General features: G+C 35.6%; 1 protein-coding gene across 11 annotated transcripts in view; it reads left to right on the top strand.

Moving 5' to 3' along the window:
- Nucleotides 1–24,275, top strand: part of CASK (calcium/calmodulin dependent serine protein kinase) — a 395,225-nt gene that overhangs the window by 235,745 nt on the left and 135,205 nt on the right. For all 11 annotated transcript variants that reach the window (XM_027875619.1, XM_027875618.1, XM_027875615.1 and 8 more), the window contains 3 exons: nt 5,318–5,493; nt 14,193–14,315; nt 21,177–21,260. In XM_027875619.1, coding sequence (XP_027731420.1) covers nt 5,318–5,493; nt 14,193–14,315; nt 21,177–21,260 — 383 coding nt within the window. The remainder of the gene's footprint in view (nt 1–5,317; nt 5,494–14,192; nt 14,316–21,176; nt 21,261–24,275) is intronic.

Below are 24,275 nucleotides of genomic sequence, written 5' to 3'. Positions count from 1 at the left end.
CTCTCTTATTAAATGATGGCCTAACCACCCCTAAGCAGTAATTCACTAAACTATATTACTGTTCTTTGATTCTTTTTCTAAATACCTTTGATACCTTCACTAATGATCTTATATTCTTGTTCTGTATCATTCTTTGAAGACAAGTAGCTTCTTCCTTAGAGCATTTCCTCCTTCAGAAAGAGCCTTGCATCTGGCTTTATGCTCTTATTGTACATCTCTCCTTTTCCTTCTCTTGAGCTACCTCACTTCTATCTCATATCTCCTTTCTTTCTTCAAGTTCCTTCACTTTCTCCGCTGAAAAAAGATCAACCTGCACTTGGTACACAACTAACAGTCACCTCTCTGTGCATAAAATACAAACACGTTCATGAAAATTACTGCAAAATTTCTCCTACTCTTTGTATTGAATGAGGTTTTTCAGCTTCATTTTTTGTTTTTTAACTGTTTGTGGGTGCTTGCACTCTGACCTCATACACTTCGTTAAAACTTTATCTGGTGATTATGACTTCTTAATAACTTGGCAGCCCTGCTCAGTTCCTTTTCTTAGACTCAACACTGACTCCAGCAGGGACACCCACCTTCCTTTCAGCCATAAAGAAACTTATACAGCTCTTTCATCAGATTGTTCACTCACAAATCCACTCTTTCAATTTGCTTTACCTTCCAATTACCTTTTGTTACTTGTCTTTTCTTGCAAAAACCTTCTCCTTTTCCAACTTGAGTCTTCTTTGGGTTTTATTCCTTAATCTTCCTAGGTCTTCCTTAATCTTTCTTTTCCTTTTATATCCTCTTTTACTTGTCCTTGATATTGCTATTCTTCTAGCTTCAAGTAGAATTTGATCAGTATTTGGGCCTGGAGATTTTTTTTCCTTTAAATTTCTTTAGTTTCTCCCAAATTTATCCAAATTTTTCCTTCCCAAATTCCCTGCTTCACTAGTCCAAATACCTCCAAAATACCTACACAGTTTCCTGCTCTGTATCTATCTTAAGTCCTTCTCTCTTTTCCTGTTCTTCCTATAATAGTCTTCAGAAGTCTGAAATTTAGCAGGGATACACATAAAGATTTATACTTGGATTCAGCAATGAGTCATACAAATACAGAGCTGGAAAAGACATGGCTAGGCAACAGATAATGTGAACATTACTGAAAGGGTTTAATAAAATAGGAGCTCAATATAAGTCATTGTTGTCACATGGCAGTGGATTTTAAAAGCAACTTCAGTCTTGTGCTACAGTGAAACAAATCTGTTTTTGAACAGGTGAGGTGATGATCTTAATCATATTCTGCTGTGGTCAGATCACTACTGCATTATTGGGTTCAATTCCAAATGTTAAGGATGGACAAGTTGAAGTGCATCTAAGAAAAATGCCTGGTATAAGGCCTGAGAGGAGAATTGAAACTGCCTTGAGGTTCCGTTGAAGGAACTGGAGATGACTCTGAAATAATGAAGGGAGTGAGGAAGTGATGTGGTAGCTGACTTCAAGGATTTGGAGGGTTGTCATGTGGAAAGGAAATAAGACTTCTTATTTCTTATTTTGTCCTAGAGGGCAAAATAGAAGCATTGATTTGAAGTTTCAGAGAGGAAGGCAAGCTCTGGCCAAATATGAGAAAAAAACCTCCTGACAGTTAGCACTATGTGAAAATAGAATGTTAAATTATTTTAATAGGGAACAAAGTCTGTCAGTCTACAATAAGAGATGGTACTTTAAATGTAGATTCTTCTGGGAGAGGCAAATCACTGTCTTTAAATTCACACTTGTATAAATTATTGACATCAAGGTAGAACATATAGAGGAATAAAATCCCTTTAAATAAGGGAGGCTTTGTCTTCCAGAAACAAGAGAAATTTCTCCTTCGTGAATTTGGTCATCATTTTTTTTCCATAGGGAGCTTATTTTCTTCAGATATCAATATCAGAAATGCAGATGTGGGTAGTCAGCCTGCAGGAAATCATAAACAGTTGCTATCAATTGTTACTATATTCTCCAAAAAAAAAAAAATAGCAGTCAGAGGTATATTACTCTTTCAACTTCAGTTTCAAAGTCCACGTCAGATTTTTTATGGATTTAGGAAATATTTTTTGCTACTTCAGAGTAGCTTTTCTTTATCCGATTTGTGTCCGTAGCTTTGAAATATTTCAGTCTTACCTCATTTTTTAAAAGTATGATATTATGTAAATAATGTAATAAAAAGTTAAGTTGTCAAAAAAATGTGTAGTTGTAAGGAGGAACTTAGAGATCACAGGTTAATGTGACCATATTCGGCCACAACCAGGCCGAATAAACCAAACTGATTCTCTAATACTTGTAAGGCTTTTTGTTAAATGTGCCAATTTTATTGAATTTAATTTTTAGTTTCAAAGAGAATTTTCTTTCCTGAAAATAGTCCTATTATTTTATGATTCTCATTTTAGTTTCATCTATTCAGTTGGATTTTTAAGGTCCCTTCCAGCTCTGAAAGTCTGTAAAGTGTATTCAACCACATGGCTCCATTAACATTCAACTTGAATTTATGGTTCTTCAGGATCAGTGACAGCTTGTATTGATGGTCTAGTGGGATAATAATGAGTTTTGTGTCAACAAATTAACAAACATTCATTAGTCACCTACTGTGTACCAGACAATCAGTCAGCAAGCATTTATTAAGTGCCTACTATATGCCAAGAGCACTGTGTTAGGTGTTGGAGATACAAATAAAAAATGGGACAGTCATTACCCTCAAAGAGCTTACGGTCTCGTAGGGGAATACAACATGTTTACAAGAAGTAGATACAGAAGCTATGCAAAATAAATACATAGTGATTGTAGTGGGATGAGACTAACACTCAGGGTCCTGTGCTAGATGGTTAATCTTTTGACCCATGAGATTAGAAACAGATGAAATAAAAGCATTTATTAAGCACTTACTGTACTGGAAAGAATGTCCCTGTCACCTACTGATAGGAGTGTTATATTTTCCTGTATTGTAGTGAACCCATAAGATTTCATTTTGTAGACCATATTTTAAAGCTAACAATAATAATTTCATCTTTGGGATTAGATATACTCCTATTCTGTTTGAAACTGTCTTCCATTTTAGAGTTGGTATTACAAGATTCATAATTCTACCACTCTGTCCTTTTTAAATCCATTTCCCAAAAAAGTAGTGCTAGGTTTTAGTTCTACTTTAGATAACCCTAATTTTATATCTCCTTCAAAATGCAAGTGCTAATATTACTAGTATAACATCTTGTAAATCTCTTGCCAAGCACACAGTGCTTAAAGTATTTTCTGAAGATTATTGATCCATGCAACTAATATATCACTCATAATTTTAATCCAAACAATGATTTTTCATTGAATAAGAAAATATCAAATATATTTTTGTATGCAAGTACAGTAGTGCTATATAATTTAGCACTTAGCATAAACTAGTAAATGTTTGTTGAATTTAATCATATTGAACTCTGAAAGAATCCTAATTTAAAAGCAGAAACTAAAATTGGTACATTCTACACAGGACTATAATGAGCCTTACTATAATGTAATCTAGCCTAGTATGGTATTCAGTACAATTTGGGTACATCTTGGACCCCATTCAGCGTCTGTCAAAATCTTTCACATCCTTCCATGCCTCTTCACTCTCTCTTGCATCTGCCTTTTATCTGCTCATACTGCTGTTACCATAGTTCAGTTTCTCATTATCTATCACTTCAATAATTTTAAAAAATTTAATTGTTTAAACTTTTTCCTGTCTCTATTCACACCTCACTTCATTCCATTCTTCTCATGACTGCCAAAGCAGTCATCATAATACATTATCACCATATTGTTTAAAAACATTTAAGAACTTGCTTTTGCTCCTAAAATTAAAAGCAAACACTTGGCACAGTATTTTAGGTACTTCTACAATATGGCTCAACCTGTCTTTCCAGACTTATTTCATTCCATTCTCATTAACTATCTTTGAGGCCCACCATGCACTACCTTCACCTTCCACATTTCCTCCTGTTGAAATACTTCTCTTCATTTAGTATCTAGCTCAAATGCTATTTCTTCCATAAAGACCACTTTGATCTGCACCAGTAAAAAGTTATTTATTTCTCCCTCCTCAGATTTTTAGTGTGTTTTGTTGACAACAACCATTTGCCTTTATGTCATTCCTGTTTGTGTGCATGATATGTCCTTGCAGTTAGTTTTCTTCTTCAAGGTGTGTTTCATCTTCTGCCTCCATATCTCTCAACAGCCTGTCCCCAACACCTGGAGTGCACTCTCTCCTCATGTTTGCCTCTTAGATATTTCTAGACTCCTTCAAAGATCAGGCCAGGTGCCAGCTCTGTCAGGAATACCCAACACATAGTTGACACTTAATAAGTACTTATTATTTTCTGATCTTCCCCAATACGTAGTTCTCTCTCACCTCTAGAAATTACTTTGAATGATGTCTGTATCCCCAGTACCTAGCACAGTGCATTTGGACATAGTAGTCACTTTATAAATGTTTCAGTTGAATTGGTGATCATATAAACTTCAAAATTTAGTTTCACCCCACTGGACCTCAAGCTTTGCTATTTCCATTTAAAATAATAGTTTAAGGCCTGGCTTTGGTTCCATAGCCTTTTATAAAGTTTGTAATAGCTAGGACTATTTTTATGCCTTTGTAGGTGACTAGCTTCATAATGTAGTGTTAGAGATAATGAACAAGAAGTGTCCAGAGTAATACCACACACACCTGTAGTTGTCTGAGATTTCACTAGGAAATGCCCCCAGAAAAAAAATAAGACTAGTTTTCAAGACCTTCATAAGACTTCTTTTTTTCAAAATTATTTGATAGGGAAGATGGGTATGGGTGCCTGAGGAAGGAAGGTGAGAAAGAAGTTTTACTTGATGATTTAAAAAAAAAAATCTAAAATCCAGAAAGAGAATTCTGATAAAATCAAGTACTTAATGAATTTTCTTAGAACCAACTCATTTGGTAACCTTCAGATGTATCCCATATATTTAACAATTTAATTCACATCTTAAAATCTTGATGTTTGAAACTTAAACCCAAGAAAAGTCAACAAGTAAATGCCCATTGTTTGCCTGAGAATTATCTTAGGTCCTGTTGAAGATACCAGAAAGGAAGAAGATAAGATCTTTGCTTTCAGAGGTTACATTGCTTTCAAAAGATGAAAAAAGAAGTAATTTTCAACTTTGGTAATCTATGTTTATAAGAAAAGGAGAAAAGATAATAATGGTATAAAAACATGTTTTATTGTTGTATTATTTATTGCTCTATTAATTTCATTTTGGGAATATAAAACCTACCTCACTTTCTGTTTGTTTTTCCTCATAGGACGTGTAGGAACACCTCATTTTATGGCCCCAGAAGTGGTGAAAAGAGAGCCCTATGGGAAACCTGTAGATGTCTGGGGTTGTGGGGTGATCCTTTTTATTCTGCTAAGTGGTTGTTTGCCTTTTTACGGAACCAAGGAAAGATTGTTTGAAGGGATTATTAAAGGAAAATATAAGGTAAATGAAACATGAATGATTGATTTTCCACAAAATTTTGTTAAAATCTGCTATTAAATGATTTTTTTACATTACTCTGCCTTTTTAGTTTGCTTATTGATCAAATTTCACAGGGTTCCACAAGCTCAGTAGCTTTCTTTAGCAAAGTCAACAGGATTGTGTCATAGATATATCTTTGTTAAAACTAAGCATTTGGCCAACTAGAGTCTTAATTTTTTTTTTCCTGTGTAACTGCTTGGTAGCCATAGTGTCACTGATGTTTATAGGAAAAGAAGACAATTTTAAGATGGGACTTACACATTACTTCCCTGGTTTCTTTCCTTTTTCTGTTTCTTTACTATCCATTCTGTTATATATTATTCAGTCAATTTCAATTTTCAGATAAAAAGTCACCTCGCTTTTTCCTTGTTTGGTTCTTTTTTCACATAAAATTTGTCAACACAATCTTTTGTCTGTGCTCCTGAAACCACATCTTATTAAAGTGAATCTTTCACATAATACTAGGCTCTCATAAGCCTTTCATTTTCCTCAGTAACCTAGAGTAGGAACCATTAGACTTCGAAGTAAGTTTTGACTCCTTGTATTTTTCACAGAGCTACAATATGTATCAGATCTTTTTTAATACAATACCATTACACCAAAGTTGTCTGTTTAACCAATAGATTTCTAAACCCCAGCAAAATTAAAACCCTAGTTACTTAAAAAGATATTCAAACAATAGAATTCTTGGTGAATAAAAGACTTTGAACAGTATCTTGAATTTATTGCAAATGAATTTTTCCTTTGTTTTCAGTTTTGTCCTGAATAAAGTGTCTGTTGGGTGCGTTTCCCCCCTCCCCTGCCCCCATCTAAAACATTGGGTACCTGAAAGTAGAACCTACCTACCCTGGTTGGATGCCAAAATTAACTTGTTTAACAGTAAGGATATACGCAAAAAAGATTAAAACATTACTGGTTATGGTTTAGCAATTTAAGGTTTTAGCAATTTAAATTTAGCAATTTAAAACATCCATTTTTTATTGATTCTTATTTTTATAGTTACATTAGAAATGTTGATCCTATGTAATTTTAGCTATTCTTCATCTCAACCTTAAATTCAATCTTTATTAGCTTAATTCCTTTTAGCCTTTTTGTGTTCTGTATGAGGTATGTCACTTATACTTGCTTTTATATAATTAGCCAGACTAGCTTTCTTCCTTCATTACCTACAAAAGTGTTATTTATAGTCTAGTATTAACTATACTGTAAACATGATCACCACATTGCACAATGTAACTATACTGTAAACATAATCACCACATTGCACAATGTTATTTAAAGCAATTCTGGTAAGATTCAGTATACCAGGCTTCATTTCATATTATTTTATCCTATATGCTATATACATATATTATTTATATATATATATACACACACACACACACATATTTTATATATATATATGTATGTGTATATATAGATAGATAGATAGATAGATAGATAGATAGATAGATAGATAGATACACATTTTAAGAGAGTCAAACTGTAAAATAATGAGTAGCATGGTTACACAAAATAGAGAGAAGCAGTAGTGGGTAACTCACTTAAATTAATTTTTAAAAACCTTATCTAAAGACTCAATTAAACTCATTCCAAGAGCATTTAAGGATGAAAATGGAATAAGGAATATATTCTGTATACATTTATATATGTATATATACACATATATTTATTCTATATACTAAAATATATCTGAACTTTTATCGGTTTCTTTGTACTTTCCAGCAGGGTATGGAGATTGTAATCCATGCAAGCCTTCCCATCCTTTATGATTATTTCCCCATATCCTCACCCATAAGTTTTCCAAACTTCATCCATCCAACATACTGAGAACCTTCCTACTTTCTCCTGACATTGCAAAGATACAAGGAACACGCAAACTATTTACACATTATTCCTCTATTTTGTCATTTGACCAACCCATTTTTTTCCATCATCTATTTCCCTCATGATATCCTTTGATCTTGTTCTTCATCAAAGTTGCTTATTTGTTACATGTGGCAGCCTGCTCACACCCACCATGTGCTTCTTCATTGTCCTTTGTGTGATATTCATTCCTCACAGATTGTGTTGGTCAGAACCATATAACACTTAATGTTATTAATGTTGCTTTTTGTTTGTAGGAGAAATTTGAGGTCATTAAAGGAACATTGTAATTTCCAAAAGACAAGCCAACCCATTCTCTTCCCATTTAATTGTAAACTGGAGTCATCCGTTTCCACTGTTTGTCTCTGATGTATGCACTATTCTATAGGTTGCCCATCTAACTATACATTGTAATCTGGGCAGTAGGCTTTTTTTATCCACTTGGACTTTTCTGTGTGTATGATTAGTCCATATACTTTGGAGTGGTCACAGAGCTCTTCCAGGAGGCTCTGCGGTGTTCTGGGGCTTTATTACAAACAGCACAATTTCATCCACAAACAGGAGTATCTGGAGTACCTCACCATCCATTGGAAATTTCTCTTCCCCATGGACTCTTTGCTGGATCCTCCTTCATGGCAGTGGTAAACACCTTTTGCAAGTATTTGTCCCTTTGTTTTATGTCTGTCCTGTTATTTACGATCAACAGGTTGTCAAACAAGGTTGTACCTGTTGTTACATTTTTCAAGAAATTTTGAATAATTTTGATAATCAGATAGAAGACTTCACATCAAAAGAGGGTTTTTAAAATGTCATTTTGCTTTTCCAAACCAAATACTTTTTAAAAATAATCAACAAACAGTAAGCACAGAGGATATTTTTCTTCCATCATTTATGTGATTCAGTATGGTCTTCTATGACATACTACTTGCAAAAGCCAGCTTGTTTACTGCAAATAACCTCACCAAGGTTGCTTTCCATTATGTATAGATAATTCTTATAAAAAATTTATGTAGATGGGAAAGACGTGAGAGTTGATGGTTGTTTTCTCAAATCACTTTTTTTTTTTTTGGTTAAATTAATGAAGTCCAAAGTTACTTCTGTACCTTTCATATCTCCCTTTCAAATACTTTGGGACTCAATCCTCAAAAACATAATTTTGTCCGTTCTTGCATGGATCTCTTCTGTGTACATTTAATGTAATCGAATTGCTTTCTCTATCTTCTCTTTAGTTCCACTTATATAGTGTTCTCATATAATGCTTTTTTATAAACACATATGGGACTGAAATGTTAGAGTCCAAATGTAGTGACTTCACCATCTTGATGGTTTTTAAAAATATATTTGTTATAGAAATAATTATCAATCTTAATCCATTTTTTTCTGTGTTGCCCTTATTCCGTTTTCATCCTTAAATGCTCTTGGAGTGAGTTTAATTGAGTCTTTCAATAAGCTTTTTAAAAATTAATTTAACTGAGTTACCCACTACTGCTTCTTTCTACTTTGTGTAACCATGCTACTCATTATTTTACAGTTTGACTCTCTTAAAATGTTTTCTTCTGAATTTAGCCTTAGTTTAGTATTCAACAAATTCTGGCGACTAACAATAAGTCTGTAACCTACAGATGCCTTCTTTCTTGTCTACTTGGAAGAGTTTTTGAACTGTTCGATAAAATCCTTTTATATATTCCCTATTCCAGAAGTTGGTGTGGCCCTCATAATTGCTTGATTGGCTGTGTGGAAAATATCTAAAAACAGTTTGATTTGGATAGGGAGCTCATTAGGGGAATCCATCATATGCTTTTTTCTTCCTTCAGATTGCAAGACTAACTGAACTGTAGGATAATTGCACATAAGAGGATTGTAAACTATATTCACTCTCATTTCAGTAGGAAAATCATAGAAAGTCTAGAAAGCTATGGCTATATCATCATACAGATGATATTCTGTAAGAGTTATATTTATCAAAATTGACATTTTTAGAAAACAGATTTTTTTTGTTGTCCTTCATTTAAAAGAGCCATTAAACTTGAATGTTCTAATAATGACTAGCCTTGTGTGTTTTACTTTAAAAGTGTTCTCTGATGTACATTTTGAAAGTTAAGTAAGCTACCAAACAGTAAAATAAGAGTAAAATATGGAACAATGATTAAATCAATTACCAGCAGTCATAGTTTATAAAATATGGATATTTTCATTTGGTTCCACTTTAGATATCTTGTGCTACCATAATGCTATTGGAGAGTATGCTTAGAGACTAAGAATTTTCTCATTTAAGGAGCTATCAAATGAGTCTTTCACTTGGAGCTCTCCTATAAATCTAGCTATTTAGCAATCTGTAGGTTTACCATAAGACCGTATAGTAGAAATGAGGAGTTATGTTAAGTAACAGATTAACCTCATTCCTTCAAACCTTTTTTTTTTTTTTTTTTTTTTTGGCAAGGCAGTTGGGGTTAAGTGACTTGCCCAGGGTCACACAGCTAGTAAGTATCATGTGTCTGAGGCCGGATTTGAACTGAGGTTCTCCTGACTCCAGGGCCAGTGCTCTATCCACTGCGCCATCTAGCTGCACCTATGCCTTCAAATTCTTAAGTATAGTTAAATAGTTTTTTAAAAAAGAGTATGATACCAAATTATCAATGAGGAAAAATCACAGACATTATTATCCCCAAAAAAAAGTGACCAATAAAATGTAAATAACTCCTGACCCACATGCCTACGTTCCCACCTCTAAAAAAATTTTATGAGCATTACCTTTATACTTATCAAAAATATTCTTGATGAATGTATGAGAAGGGACCAGGCAGGTGTTTACAAACAATACATCTTTTCAGTCACACAGTTGACTAAAAGATAAAAAAAGTACGGGATCTTTCTGTGTTTATTAATTTGTTGACTATATAAAAATTGATTATTTAGAATAAAATGCCATCTTAAAAGCCCTCCTCCAGCAAGGTGTCTACTTGAATGTGACAAAATCACACAAGATTTCTTGAAAGATATAACAACAGATATTCCCTATGGGTAGTAAGTTTCCTCTGTATTCTCCTGTTTGTGAATAATATGCTGAATTCATCAAGATTCAGAATACTAAAACCTCCAACTTGAGATCTTTAATCACTTTAAATCATTTGGCCTATCACGGGAAAAAACATGCAGGTAAAGCATTCCTTTATGTAAGCTATGATGTGATGTTAGATGGTCTGTTAGTATGTATATCTTGAACCGAAGCTGTGGATGTACAATGAACAGATGAACTGGACCGAGAATTGACTAGAAAGTGTATAGTGGTCACAACTTTTTTTTGGAAAATGTTATTGACAACCTTTTATTTTTATATTTCAATGTATTTTTTCCAGTCCCTTTCCTAGAAAGTTAGATCTTATTACAGATAATGAAAAAAAAAAAAGAAAAAATTAAGAAAACTAATCAGCATATCAACTAATTATATGTAGTGATCCATACAAAGTCTTCCACCTCTACAAAGAAGGCAGGGAGTACACAGTACTCTGAATGCCCTCTCATTTCTCATGAAGGGTCTGTGAAATCCCTTCTAACTCCAAATCTATTGTTTTGTTCTCTGCAAAGGCAAGCATTAATATTCTTCCATGGGTACTGTCTGACTCTGAGACAGGAAGCAGCACAGTTTCAAAAGAATTAAACTTGTGGGTCACCAAAAGAACATAGTGGTTGTGAGTAGATGGCATCATTACGAATAATGAACTCAGCAGTAGAGTTTAAAGATTATGATCACATAGATATGTATGTGATTTGAAAAGGAGACAGCCAGTCATCTAGGAGCATAAAGAGTTAACTGCATAATTTACTAGCAAGTGTGGACAAGAGCCACACAGGATGAGAAGGCATGGATGGATGGTGACCTATGCTGCTGAGAAGAGTACCCACATTAATGAGATAAAAGATAAATCAAATTAAATGTGTTGTCCCTCTTTTCTAGAGTTCAATATCAGATGAGGTATGTGATTCCCTTTTATCACATTGCTTCAGTAGGAAGTATCTCAACTTTGAAATAAGTTTTCTGGAAATGCAATTCTGCTATAAGTTTGAATATAGTAATTCTAATTCCCTCAGTGTATAGATATATTTAGAGAGGGAAATGAAAGAGAGAATTCAACACAATATACTCTTTATAGTCCAGTGTACAGAAGTACAGTATATGTCAAAATTCATTTCTCTCCCATAACTTAAAAGGGAACATTATGTTCTAGAAGACAGATTACCAGATTAAGATTCATGTTCTCTTCCTGAGTTTATTACTGATTTACCCAGTGACTGTAGACCACTAACTTTATCTCTCTGGTCCCAGTTTCAGTGTAAAATGGTGATAATTGTTCATCGGTGTACTTTATAGAGAACATTGTTATAGCAGATTAATTATTCCAGAGGGCGCGCAAAAACAATAACTGACATTTATATATTGCTTCAAGCACTTTTCTTACCTGTGACCTTATGAAATAGTTATTACAAGTTTTATTATCCACATCAGAAAACTGAGAAAGGTTAAGTCACATGGCCATGGTTATGCATACAGAGCTGAGATTTAAAACCATGTCTCTTCTTTACCAAGTTCAATAATCTTTCCACTGTTCCACATTAACTCTTAGGCCTGGAGAGTTTAAGATGAGCCTTCCTTAATCTCCCTTCACCCTTCCCCATCTGAGAAAATTCTCTCCTTCCTTAAATTGTAGGAAGATTCTTAAGCAAGTATGAACTGGACTAGTTGACATCTCACATGCCTTCCACTTTCAGATTCTGTAATTCTGTGGATCTTTTCTATGGATCTTTCCTTTGCCTTCATCATTCAGCCCATAACATATACTTAGTAATAAATGTTTGTTGACTCAATAAAAAAAAAAAAAAGATTATCCAGGGGAAAGAGAAGACGGCCCAAGTTAGAGATGTCAGTAATACAGTAAGTAATAGCAAGTGACTGAAAAGGAGTAGTCAGGAAGGTACAAAGGGGGGAAAAAGTATGAGGAACAAGAAAAAACCATTAGATATAATAAGAAGTCTTTGTTAACTCTTGAGAGAATTGTTTCACTAGTGTGGCAGGGTTAAAAGCCAGATAGAGATAAAGAATTGAGCATGAGTTCCAAAATGTAAAGTGGAATGAGTGGACGTAGGAGGACATGTCCCAGAATAATCAAAGTGAGAATATAGATAGGATCAGGGAGAGGATTCTCAAATTAGTAGATACTGGCTATGGAACAAGGGAATAAGGGGGAGGTGTGACCATGGCACTTTCCTGCTGTAGAATAGGGAACGATGAGTTGATAGGAGGCATCTACTTCTGGGGTCCTAGGATGATTTGACATGAAATTAGTGTAGCCTTTAATCACTTTTGACCCCCAGAAGGCCAGGATCTCTTACAACTTTTACACTCCTAGAGACGAAAAAATAAAATGGTGATCAGGTACCTGAGGTACCTGAGCTCATGCATTACATCACCTTCCTCAGACCCTTCCCAAGATAGCAAAGGATGAAGCATGTCCAGGAGATCCACATGGTACCATCAGCTCCTGCTCTGAGTCCCCAGAAGCAAAGTTTCCCCTATTACCTTAGGGTGCTGAGGCGCAGTATCTGAGATGGTTTAGAGGTCTTTTCATAGCAGCTCCTTTACTGCCCTAAATTCCTGAGAGAATGTGTTAACTTGGTGATACTGCCTAGCTGCTAACATGCTAACTCCACAGTTCCCACAGAATGAAAGCCATCCAAAGGACTGGGGAAGGACATGTGGTTGTTGTAAGTAAGCTGCGGCATATTACCAACAATAACTTGTAAGCAAGTAGTAGAATGAAAGTATCATCCAAGTGATGTATAAACAAGAAAGGTGGTGGATTGATCATATAATGACAGCTAAAGGTGTCATACATGAATAACCCAGGTTCTACTCTGGCAGTTTTAACATCCAGTGTTAAAAGATAAAGACTATAGTCTCCACGTATTCAGTCTTTTATTAAGGATTTATAGGAGGACATGAGCAAGAATCACATAGGATGGAAAAAATATGGGTGAGTTTTGAATTCTACCATTTGAGAGAGGGCGTCAATGAGATAAAAAATCCAATGGCGTTTTATTGTACTACTAGATGTATGCAATCTCATTTCATTTTATTCCCCTTCCCAAAACTCTTATGTTCCAACCAGACTGGACTGTTCCCAAAGCTAGATTTTCTCTCCCCTGGCTCTTCTTTGTAGTCACGCAGGCTGTCTTCCATCTCTGGCAGGCAGTCTTTCCCTTCTGCCTTGTATTTCTACTAAGCTCAGCTTAGGGCCCGACTCCTTTGAAGCATTCCCTGATCGTCTTTTCTTTAGTTAGTGGAGGAGAGTCCTTCTTATAGAACATAAGCTCTTAAGGGCTGGGACCATAATTTTGGTCTTTGTGTCCCCAGCAGCTAGCACAATACCTTGCGTTTGGTAGACATTCAATAAATGTTTGTTGTTTTCTAGATAGGAAGTAAAAACTGAAAACAGAGTGTAAGTACTATAACTGGTATATACTTTGAATATATGTGAGTTCGTGTAACAGTGTGGGCAAACTTTAAAAGATTTTTTAATTAAGTATATGCTTCATGCATACAAAAATGGAATAAATATATTGTACTTCTGCTTCATTACAAGGCAAGCCCTTATATGGGCTCTGGGTCATTGGATTTTTTTGGATGCTTTTATTTACATTATAGCACTATGGAATTATAGTAATTGTTAGTATCTCATTGAGGATGGTTGTTTCCTTTAAATGATTAGTTATATCATTTTATCTTTAATATTTTTCAGATGAATCCCAGGCAGTGGAGCCATATCTCTGAAAGTGCCAAAGACCTGGTCCGCCGAATGTTGATGTTGGATCCAGCTGAAAGGATAACAGTTTATGAGGCACTTAATCATCCTTGGCTTAAGGTAAAGAAAAAGAAAAGGAGTCAGAACTTCACACAGTGTACTCCATTCTTAGAAGAATCTGAGTTTTGTTTCAGCTGCTTTATATTCGGCCTTATCAGTCTGGGGGGTGGGGGGGTGGGTAGGGGTGGCACAAATTAAGGATTGAGGTCAAGAAAAACTTCCTAACAATTAGACCTGTCCAGAAGTGGCATAGGCTACTTTTGAGAGGTGGTGGGTTCCTCCACCTTATAGGTCTTCAATCAGAGGCTGTGTGATCACTTGTTGAATATATTATAGAGGGGATTCCTTTTGTGTATGAGTTTGTCTGAAGTTCCTTCCAACTCTCAACTTTTGTGAATCCTTGAGTCCTGTTGATTTTAATATATTTCTTGAATTTCCATCTCCGTTCTCACATTGCTACCATATGCACTCAGCACTTTTCACCTGTATGAATTGGTCTCCTTACTTCTAGGCTTTTCCGACTCCAGTCCACCCTTCACAAAAATATTTCTAAGATACAAGACAGTCCATGTAAGTGTTTTGCCCAAAAAATTTCAGAGGCTCCATAGTGCATCTAAGATAAAATGTAAGCCCCTTAAGCTGACATTTAAGGCACTCTACATTCTTGTTCTCACCTACCTCTAAATTTATGTCACATTTCTTTCTTCCATGCCAACCTGGATGACTTGTCGTTACCTGAACCCATTCCACTTTTCTGGAAGACACTGTTTCTTCCTTTCTAACTTACAGAACCTTTATCCTTCAAAGCAAGGGTACCATCTCGTCCATGAAGCTTTGCCTAATCCTGCATATTATTAGTACCCTCTCACTCCTCACATATACCAAAAGTTCTTTGACTTATTTTTCCTTCACCACCTTCACTGTCTACCTTGTATTATACTTAACCTTGTATTATACTTATCTGTGTTCATGTCTTACTCCTTTTTTACTTCCCCAAGTAGAATGGTAGGCCCATGGGAGCAAGGACTGTTTGTTTTTTGTCTTTTGATCCCAAGCATTTAGCACAATGCCTTATACATAGTAATGCCTTCATAAACCTTTGGCAGGTGTACGTTTTACTCCAATGAAATTTTTCTACTCACTGTTCTCTGACCATAGTCTAAATACCCAAGTACCTTTACTCACCCCATTCCCTTTTCCCTTGATGCTCCTCTTATGATCTATACCTGTTGAAATACGGCTCAGCTTTCCCATAAAGCCTTCTACAAATCCTTGTCATGGAAAGCTCTGACCTTCCTCTAAATTCTTACAGCATTTTGTTTGTCTCTCTCCTGTATACCTGTTATAGTCTACTTTCTGTTGTATTTATTTTTTGCGTGTCTTAGTTCGTTAACTAAGTTATAAGTTCCTTAAGGCCGGGGAGTATTCAACATTATGTCCTTCACTGCATCTAGTACCAAGCTTTCACAGAGTAAATACTCAATAAATATTTGTTGACTATTTAAATCAAACATTTATTGACTAGCAAGGTACTGTAATATGATAGTTAATTAAGATGTAAAGAAAATTTTGCTCTTGCAATGTCAAAAAAATTATTGCATCAGTTTGGATGGTGATTTTTGGAATGGGTAAAATTTAATGTGGGGGGGGATTTTTTCCTGTTCTTTATAATGTTGTTCTTTTTAAAAGAATTATAAAAATTATCATCTTCAGTTTTTGTCTGTTGAAGAACAAAGTCACTGATCAAAATCATAATTTCCTACTCTTCTGTATTTCCTTTATCATTATTCATTGGTGATTGGTGAGCAGAAAAGATGTGCACTCAGTATTTATAGAATTAAGTATAGGTGAAAAATTCACCACCTATTTTTGAAGCCTGACTTCATAATTCCGTTCAAAGAAGGAAAAAGTTACTGCCATACAATCAAGTGGATTTTCAAGTGTCACTGAGAGAAGACATTTACATATGTCAGAACAGTAATACAAGGGAATTCATAATTGTCAGATTGATAGTGCATGCAGTAATGCTACAGGAGTCCAAAGGAGGTAGAAGATTACTGGGGGAATCAGGAAAAGGTTTCACTGAAAATACACATTTTTAGTGGCATCTAGAAAGCCAAAGCAGGATTTGGATCTGTCAAGGGGAAGGTGAGGGGTAATCCAAGTGAGATAAATAGGATGAACAAAAATAAAGTGGTGAAGAAACAAAAATGATCTTTCAGGGGCATTAAGCAACCACTTTGACTGGAAAAGGTATGGAAGAAAGAATGCTCAGTTTGGAATTAATAATGTGACTTAGTCCCATGGACAACTAAAGTCACTGAAGGTTTTCTAATAGGGAAGTAAAACTGGTGCATTAGGTGATTAAACTGAGAGCTGGGAAACAAAATGATTTGAAGTGAGGAGAGAGACCCATAAGAAAGCTACTGCAGTGTGTCATGCAGGAGGCATGAACAATAAGAATGAAAAAGAAGGCAGATCTTGTGAGATATGAAGCAGGAAGAATAAATAGGACTTGGCAGCTGCAGGGAAATAGGGGAAGCAATGGAAAAGAAGACCAAAAGGTGAGAGAAATTAAGGATGGTAAGGGCAAAGTAGTTAGGAAACTATCCAGGCCCACCAGGCAGTCAGAAATATGGGACTAGATAGCTAGAGCGTTATGGGAAAGAGAGACTGTAACACAGAGAGAGAGAGGTCCTAGGGTCATTTTGCTCCTTGTCTTTTAGATCTTCAGTGTAGTTAAATCATAGAAGAATTCTAGGGAGGGTAGTGGGATTTAACTAGGGGAAAGTGCTACACTAATAAATTATATCCAACTGTATTAAGATCAAGTATTTCATCTTGCTTGCTGGGGGGGTGTATTATATTAATTTTTAAGGTGCCTTTCTAAAGGCTTTCTTGCAGCAGCTAGACGTTTTCATATTTTTTCTGTCTACCTCCTGTTGGGACAACTGAGTTAGCTAAATTAGTGATTATAGCCTGTACTTTGTAATCCCAGCATTACAAAGTATCTGAGAGTGAATTTAATCAACTTTTTTAAAGTTATTCTGCACCATTTGTGTCTCTTTAGTGTCTATATCCAGGAAGATACTATCTTGTGAATGAAATTTTGGCAACGTCAGGGTTAATGGAAATAACTAGGAGTTATTCTTTTTTTTTTTTTAGGAGTTATTGTTAAGGGTGGTTTTTACTGTATTCCAGTTTTAGTTTCTTCCTCATATTTGTAAATTTTAGGGGAAAATATTCTATCTCCAGTAACCTATTTTAGCTTTTTTTCTCCTAGACTCCTAAGATTATTTCAGAGGTCCTCATATTTTAATTAATGAAATAGTTATTGGGCCTCGTTAATATGAAACAAGAATCAGAAGTAAAAATTTGTCTACTTTTGTTGTTCTTTCCTTTGTTCAATTACGAGGTGAATTCAGCAAATGGATTTTATTTTAACGTGAATTCCAAATCTTAATTTCATGTTTATTCTTCAGTGTAAGTTGATGAAATGTATCACCGGTTATGTGTATGTGTGGGTATATATGTGTATTTGTATATATATCTTATACTTAATCATCTATAACTTATAATTCATAAGAAACAAAAATATGAGATTTTATTATATGTGTTCTATTATATGAAGTGGATTCAAAGTTTTCATTATTGAATCATATTCTTATAACTGCTAAATGGTGCTTTTTGTTGTTGTTGTTGTTGTTGCTTTTGGCCTAGGGGAAAAGAGGTTATTGCTTCATGTTATTCTGTCGAGAAGACAATCATTCACAAAATACTTACCATGTAAATACTGTCAAGATGAAAAATAGTTTTATTTAGACATGCAATTTTTTCTTCTACACAGAGGAAAGAATCAACTCAATCCAATTCACCAAGCACTTTTTAAGCACATTCCATGTAACAGGCTGTGTACGAGGTGGTGGGGATATACAACACAAAAATGAAGTTGACTCCTGCTATCATGGAGCTTATGTTTTTGGGGGGCCAAGGGGGAGGAAGAGCAAGCCAGCTAAGTACAAGATATATGTATATAACATAAATACAAAGTCACTTCCGGCAGACTTAGCTCCCCAGAATCAGAAAAGGCCCTGTGTAGAAAGTACCTTCTGAGTTGAACCTAAGCTAAGGGTTCCCAGAAGCAGAGAAGAGGAGAGTATTCTAGGCATGAGGCCAATTTGTATAAATATATGGAGGTAGTAGACAGAATGTCATAGGTAGGCAATAGCAAATAATGCAGTTTGGCTTGGAACATATATATAATGTGCAAGTAATTTGAAATCAGTCTGGAAAGATAATCAAAGGTGAAGGAATTTAAAGGTAAGACTTTGCATTTTATTCTAGAGGCAGTGGAGAAAGAGCTACTGAAGTTTTAAGGGATGGCTAAAATTAAAACATCATTTGCCTTCCAAAAAAATTTAGTTTATTCAACTTTAATCAATGGAGTTTATCCCTTAGGAATTTTATTATAGAATATGTCTTCTGCCATCACAATTCCTTCCTAAATTAAGGAGGCAAATTTGATCATGAGGAAATCTTAAGAGGAAGGAGGAGGAATGGATGGGTGGAGACCATGATGATAAACATTTGGTTGAGTGGGGCATCTGCAAAACAAAAGCAATTTTGTCACCACTATATACTAAAGACTTCCTGAATAGACGGAGAAAAATGGCTAAGGAGTTTGGAAAACATATCACAAGCCTGGCACAGAATCGTGCTGGGGGAGGGACAGGGTGGTTATTGTGAAAGAGATGAATCAAAGGAGGGATGGGGCTCCCCATGCAAGTGGACAAGTGATGAAAGAGAGAAGGCAGAACTCCTCTGTTCTAATTTTGATTGTTTTCTCTGCCAAAGAAAATGTCCTTAAATGTTAGGGGACAGAATAGAAATGGCTAATAGGGAAGTGATACACATAATAAGTAAGAAGATAGTAAGAAAGCACCTTAACATCCTTGCTTAATTCACAGCCCACCTGACCCAGATGAATGATATCCTCAGGTAGTTAAAAAATTGATAGCCTTGTTTGCTAAGCCACTGTAAGCAATAGTTGAAAGATCACAGAGAGTAGGAGAGATATTACAGAGCTGAAGGCCAAATGTTCCAGGAGAATAGAATGTATAAGCTATGGGTCAGTAAACTGGACTTCCATTCCCAGAAAAATTCTAGAATCGATTATAAAAAGGATGGACCATCAGCATCTATAACAGAAGCAGTAGACAAAAAGAGTGAGCATGGCTTCATTAGAACAGAACATTTCATGTGAAGTTCATTTCCTTTTTTGATATGTGATTATCATTCTGTAGATACAGCTTACCTAGATTTTAGCAAAGATTTTGATAAAGTGGAAGTAGAAAGATGAGTTAGACAATAACAAAATTGTTGCACAACAGGTTGAATGTATGTTGAAAGCATAGTCGTTAATGGTTCACTATCAGCTTGGAAGAAGGGGTCCCTAGAAGAAAGCCACCACGAAACTGTGTTTGGTACTTTGCTGTTTTAAAATTCTTATTGATGATTTGGATGAAGAACTAGATGATGCGCATCTTAAATTTGCAGATGACACAAAACTAGGAAGGGATGGCCAGTACACTAGATAGTAATAGTAGTCGAGATCTAAACAGATCTAGACAGGCAAGAACACAGGGCTGAATCTACTAAGATTGAAGTTAATAGGAATAAATAAACAGTCATTTGCTTGGGTTCAAACATAGACTTGAAAATTTTTAGATGGGGAAGCATATAGTTACATAGCAGTTTGCCTACAAAAGATCATACGGTTTTAGTGGTCTTCAAACTTAGTTTGAGTCAGCAGTGAAAATGACAGCCAAAGAAGCAGAGGCTGTGTGGCCACTTGGTGGGTGTGCTGTAGGGGGAGATCTGCCGTGGGCTGGACTTGATGACTACAGAGGTTTCTTCCAATTTTAAAATTCTGTGATAACCATTCCCAACAGGAAGCCAACAAGTTCTAATCAAGTAGACGACCATAAAGTCCTGAATTTACATTAAAATCAATTGTACAAATACAGTTTTTAAAAAAAAGAAAACTAACTTAACAGTAACTAATATGAGAAAGATCTGGGGGTTTTAATTTATCAGTAGGTCTGTGAGCTAAAAATGCAAAGCTGAAGCTTAAGGAACGAAAAAAAGCTAATCCAGTCTTCACTGAATGTACATTAACAGAAATGTTCCTAGGACCCTAGATTTAGATTTGGAAAGGACCTTGAAGGTCATCTAGCCCAGTCCCTCCCATTCCACTCCCCTTTACACATGCACTCACTCCCATCACTTTACATTTAATGAAACTGGGGCCCAGAAAAATTAAATAATTTGCTCAAGTTCACAGATGGTAAGTGGCAAAGTCAGGATTTAAATCAGGATTTTCCAGACTTGAAAGTCTAACACCCTCCCTACTATGCCACGGGCTCCTTAAATTGGGAAGGAAATTGTATTTCATCAGCTTAATTCTAGGATTTTATAAGTAGATTAAATTGTACATTTATTGCCAATGGACTTTTGATAACACAGCTTACAGTATTCCAGAGATAATGCTGTAAATATTATATGGGTTGAATTAATTTGTTAATTTTGACAGGAACTAACCCAAATCCAATTTTAAATGGCCATAATGATTATGAATAACTTATTTGTGTTATTTAAGCCATGTAATTATAAAACTAAAAATACATGATTCCAAAAATCGTTCAGTCTTTCTATATTTTGGTTTCATTATTGAAAGTACAAAATACCATTTTAATTTCAATCTTGAGCTTTCTTCCTCTTTTGTAGACTAGGCTAGTTTGTGTCTGATAAAATCCGTATTAATTTTCAATCACTATCATATTGACTTTGCGGTTTGGTTTTGATTAAATTTCTTAACTTTTTCATGTGATTAAATATTGGTAAATGTGTTATCTCTTGTAGGAGAGAGATCGTTATGCCTATAAGATTCATCTTCCTGAAACAGTAGAACAACTGCGGAAATTTAACGCAAGGAGGAAACTAAAGGTAAGATTTGTAAAATTTAGTGAAGACAAAGTAACTCAATTAACATTACTAGCTAGTTTCTTGTGTAAACCATATGAAAAAAAGTTCCAAATCACTAGTAATTAAAGAAATGCAAATTAAAGCAACTTTTACATTTAAAATTGTATTATTTTTAGGATTCATAATATCTTATTTGTGTCCCTTGGCCTCTTGATTTATCACAATCTTTTTATGGTTCAAGATCACAAAGTTTGGATCTGAGTAATACATTATACTAAATTAAAGATGTTACTTTGTCCTCTTTAATTTCATGGAAGATGAAATTCAGTAACTTTAAAACTAATCAATACTCATTTGTTGAATGTTTGCTTTATTGTTAAATTAATCATTTTCCTGTGACTATAAACAGGATAGGTTCTGGGTATTTTTAAGAGGTAGTATGAATATAGTTCAATAGAAATAGCATTGTAGTAGAAATAAGAATTCGTATTACTGAAGCAAAAAAGGAATTGGGAGGGAGTGGAGGGTTGGTGGAAAAATCAGAGAAGTCCCAAAGTAATGCAGCCAGGTAAGAAATAAACCATTCTGAGCAAAACTCCCTCCTCAAGTGGAGGTTTTGGAGTTCATGGTTCTGCTCTGTAATTGACCCTCTGTTGACATCACTCAACAACGTTTCCTTTGAGGTTTGCTCTGTCTAAATTTATCACTTAATCCAAATCCTGGTGATGTTACCTACTAAGCTCTAAACCATTCTACCTTTTTTCTCAGTGAGTTCAGGGCCTGAATCATAGCCTTTCTCCCTACCCCACCTCCTGCTTCTCATGCTCATATGCTCTCAAACACACTAACTTCTTGGTCAATTAATCAGATGACTCCTTCATTCTACCTCACCTATACACAGGGATAATCACAACCTTAAACTTGCCATTTCCCACAGATGTTCATGTTATGCTCAACTCCTCGCTCTTATTCTCCCTACATATCTTAATTAGTAGTCAAATCTACAGCAGCTCTTGCATACTCTTCATTCCCCCCATGCACAAAGCCACCATGCTAGTTCAGGTCTTTATCAGTACTTCCCTAGACTGCTACAGCAATGTCCTATTTGGTCTTCCTGCCTCAGGTGTTTCTCTTCTTTAATCTGTCCTCCACACAAGCTCCAACGTGGTTTTCCTGAAGTGAAGGTGTGACAGACCATGTGATCCCATGCACAGGGAACCCTAATGATGCCTGTTATCTCCCAGATCTTGTTTGATGTTTCAAGCCTCTTCACACGTTGGCCTCTTCCTGCTCTTTCAGTCAACTTCCTTCCCTTCATGTTCTCTGTCCAGCTGCCGTTCATCAAGCGTATGCCTCCCTCTCCTGTTCCTGAGTCCTTGTGCTGACTTCCTCCCCAGCCGAGCCCCCAGGCAGAATGGCTCCCCTCCTCACTGACCTCCTGGAATCTTTGGCTTACTGCCTGAGGCCTTCTCTGGCTCCCCAGCTACTAGTGGTCCTCCCCCTCCCAAGTCTACCTTATGTATGATTTTTTTGTCTTGCATATATATATATATATGTATATATATATATATACCTGTATGTGCACGTATTGTCTCAACCATGAAGAGGTACAGTCTTTGATAGCTATTTTGATTTTACTTTGCATTCGCAGTGCTTGTCACATACTGAGCTCCTAATTAATACTTTGTGTTTGTCTTCTTGTTCTATATGTACAGTTTTTATTGCTTGAGACTAGTCCCCAAATTAATGCCATATCCAAACAAACCAACAATAGAGTACTTTAAATACGAAAAGAATATTATCCAACACTTAACCATTCCAGTGAGAGGCAGTACTTTTTTTTTCCAAAAGGCAAAAGAAGGCCTATTCTTTTTTATTTTTACATTTTTAAATTTTATTTTTTTCCAACTACATGTAAAAACAGTTTTTAACATTTGCTTTTAAAAATTTTGAATTCTAAATTCTCTCTCTCCCCCCTCCTTGAGAAGGCAAGGAATTTGATATAGATTATACATGTGCAGTCAGGCAAAATATATTTACATATTAGCCATATTGCAAAAGAAAACACAGACCTTCCCCGCCTCCCAAAAAAAAAAAAACACAAGAAAAATAATGCTTAAAAAAAACACTATGCTTCAGTCAGCATTCAGATTTTATCAGTTCTTTTTCTGGAGGTAGATAGCATTTTTCATCTTAAGTCTTTCAGAATTGTTTTGTATCATTGAATTGCTGAGTCTTTCACAGTTAATCATCCTTACAATGTTACCATCACTGTGTACAATGTTCTCCTGGTTCTGCTCACTTCATTTTGCATCAGTTCATATAAGCCTTTCCAGATTTAAGAAAGCTTATTCCAGTAGCATTAGAATTGGTCTCTTTATCTCAAGTCTCTCCTCAGCCCCATCTGTCCTACACTCCATTGTCTGTCCCCTTGAGGCAGTACTTTTTAAAAATAATATAGAAAGCTGGGATTGGTGGATATATCTCTAATCTGGGAAATTGAAGCTGGCTCTTGAGCTTTGGAGTTTTGAACCGCAGTGGGTTAAGCCAATTGGGTGTCCAAGATTAGTTCATCATTAATATGATAAGCCTCCAAACACAGGGGTCTACCAGCTTGCCTAACTTCTGGTTCCCATAGACTTTCTCCATGATGGCCCAGAAACCTGGAAGTTCATGCCACTCTTGGACTTCACACCCTATAGAACTCTCCTCCCTCTGATTGACTGGTTCCTCTCAGCATCCCTATTTTAAGAAGGATACCCAGATCAACCATGTCTTCATTCCTCTGCAGGCTCCATTCCTGACTCTGTTGGACTTTCTCTACAATGCCCTCATGTTGGGGGAGAGGGAAACCCTTCATGTCTTCTCCTCTCCTTTTCAGCATCATTGTCATTTTCCTTCTTTAGAATGTACACTCCTTTTGGGCAGGAACTCTTTCCGCTTGTATTTTTATTCCTCAAACTTGGTACAGTGCCTGGCACATAGTAAATGCTTAATAAATGCCTGTTGGCTTCACTTGTCTAACCCTGATAAGGA

Source organism: Vombatus ursinus, unplaced genomic scaffold (genome assembly GCF_900497805.2).
Source record: "Vombatus ursinus unplaced genomic scaffold, bare-nosed wombat genome assembly UNPS02014809.1, whole genome shotgun sequence".
Taxonomy (NCBI): Eukaryota; Metazoa; Chordata; class Mammalia; order Diprotodontia; family Vombatidae; genus Vombatus; species Vombatus ursinus.
The sequence above is the reverse complement of the archived record's forward strand: the minus strand, read 5'-3'. Positions and strand labels throughout refer to the sequence as shown.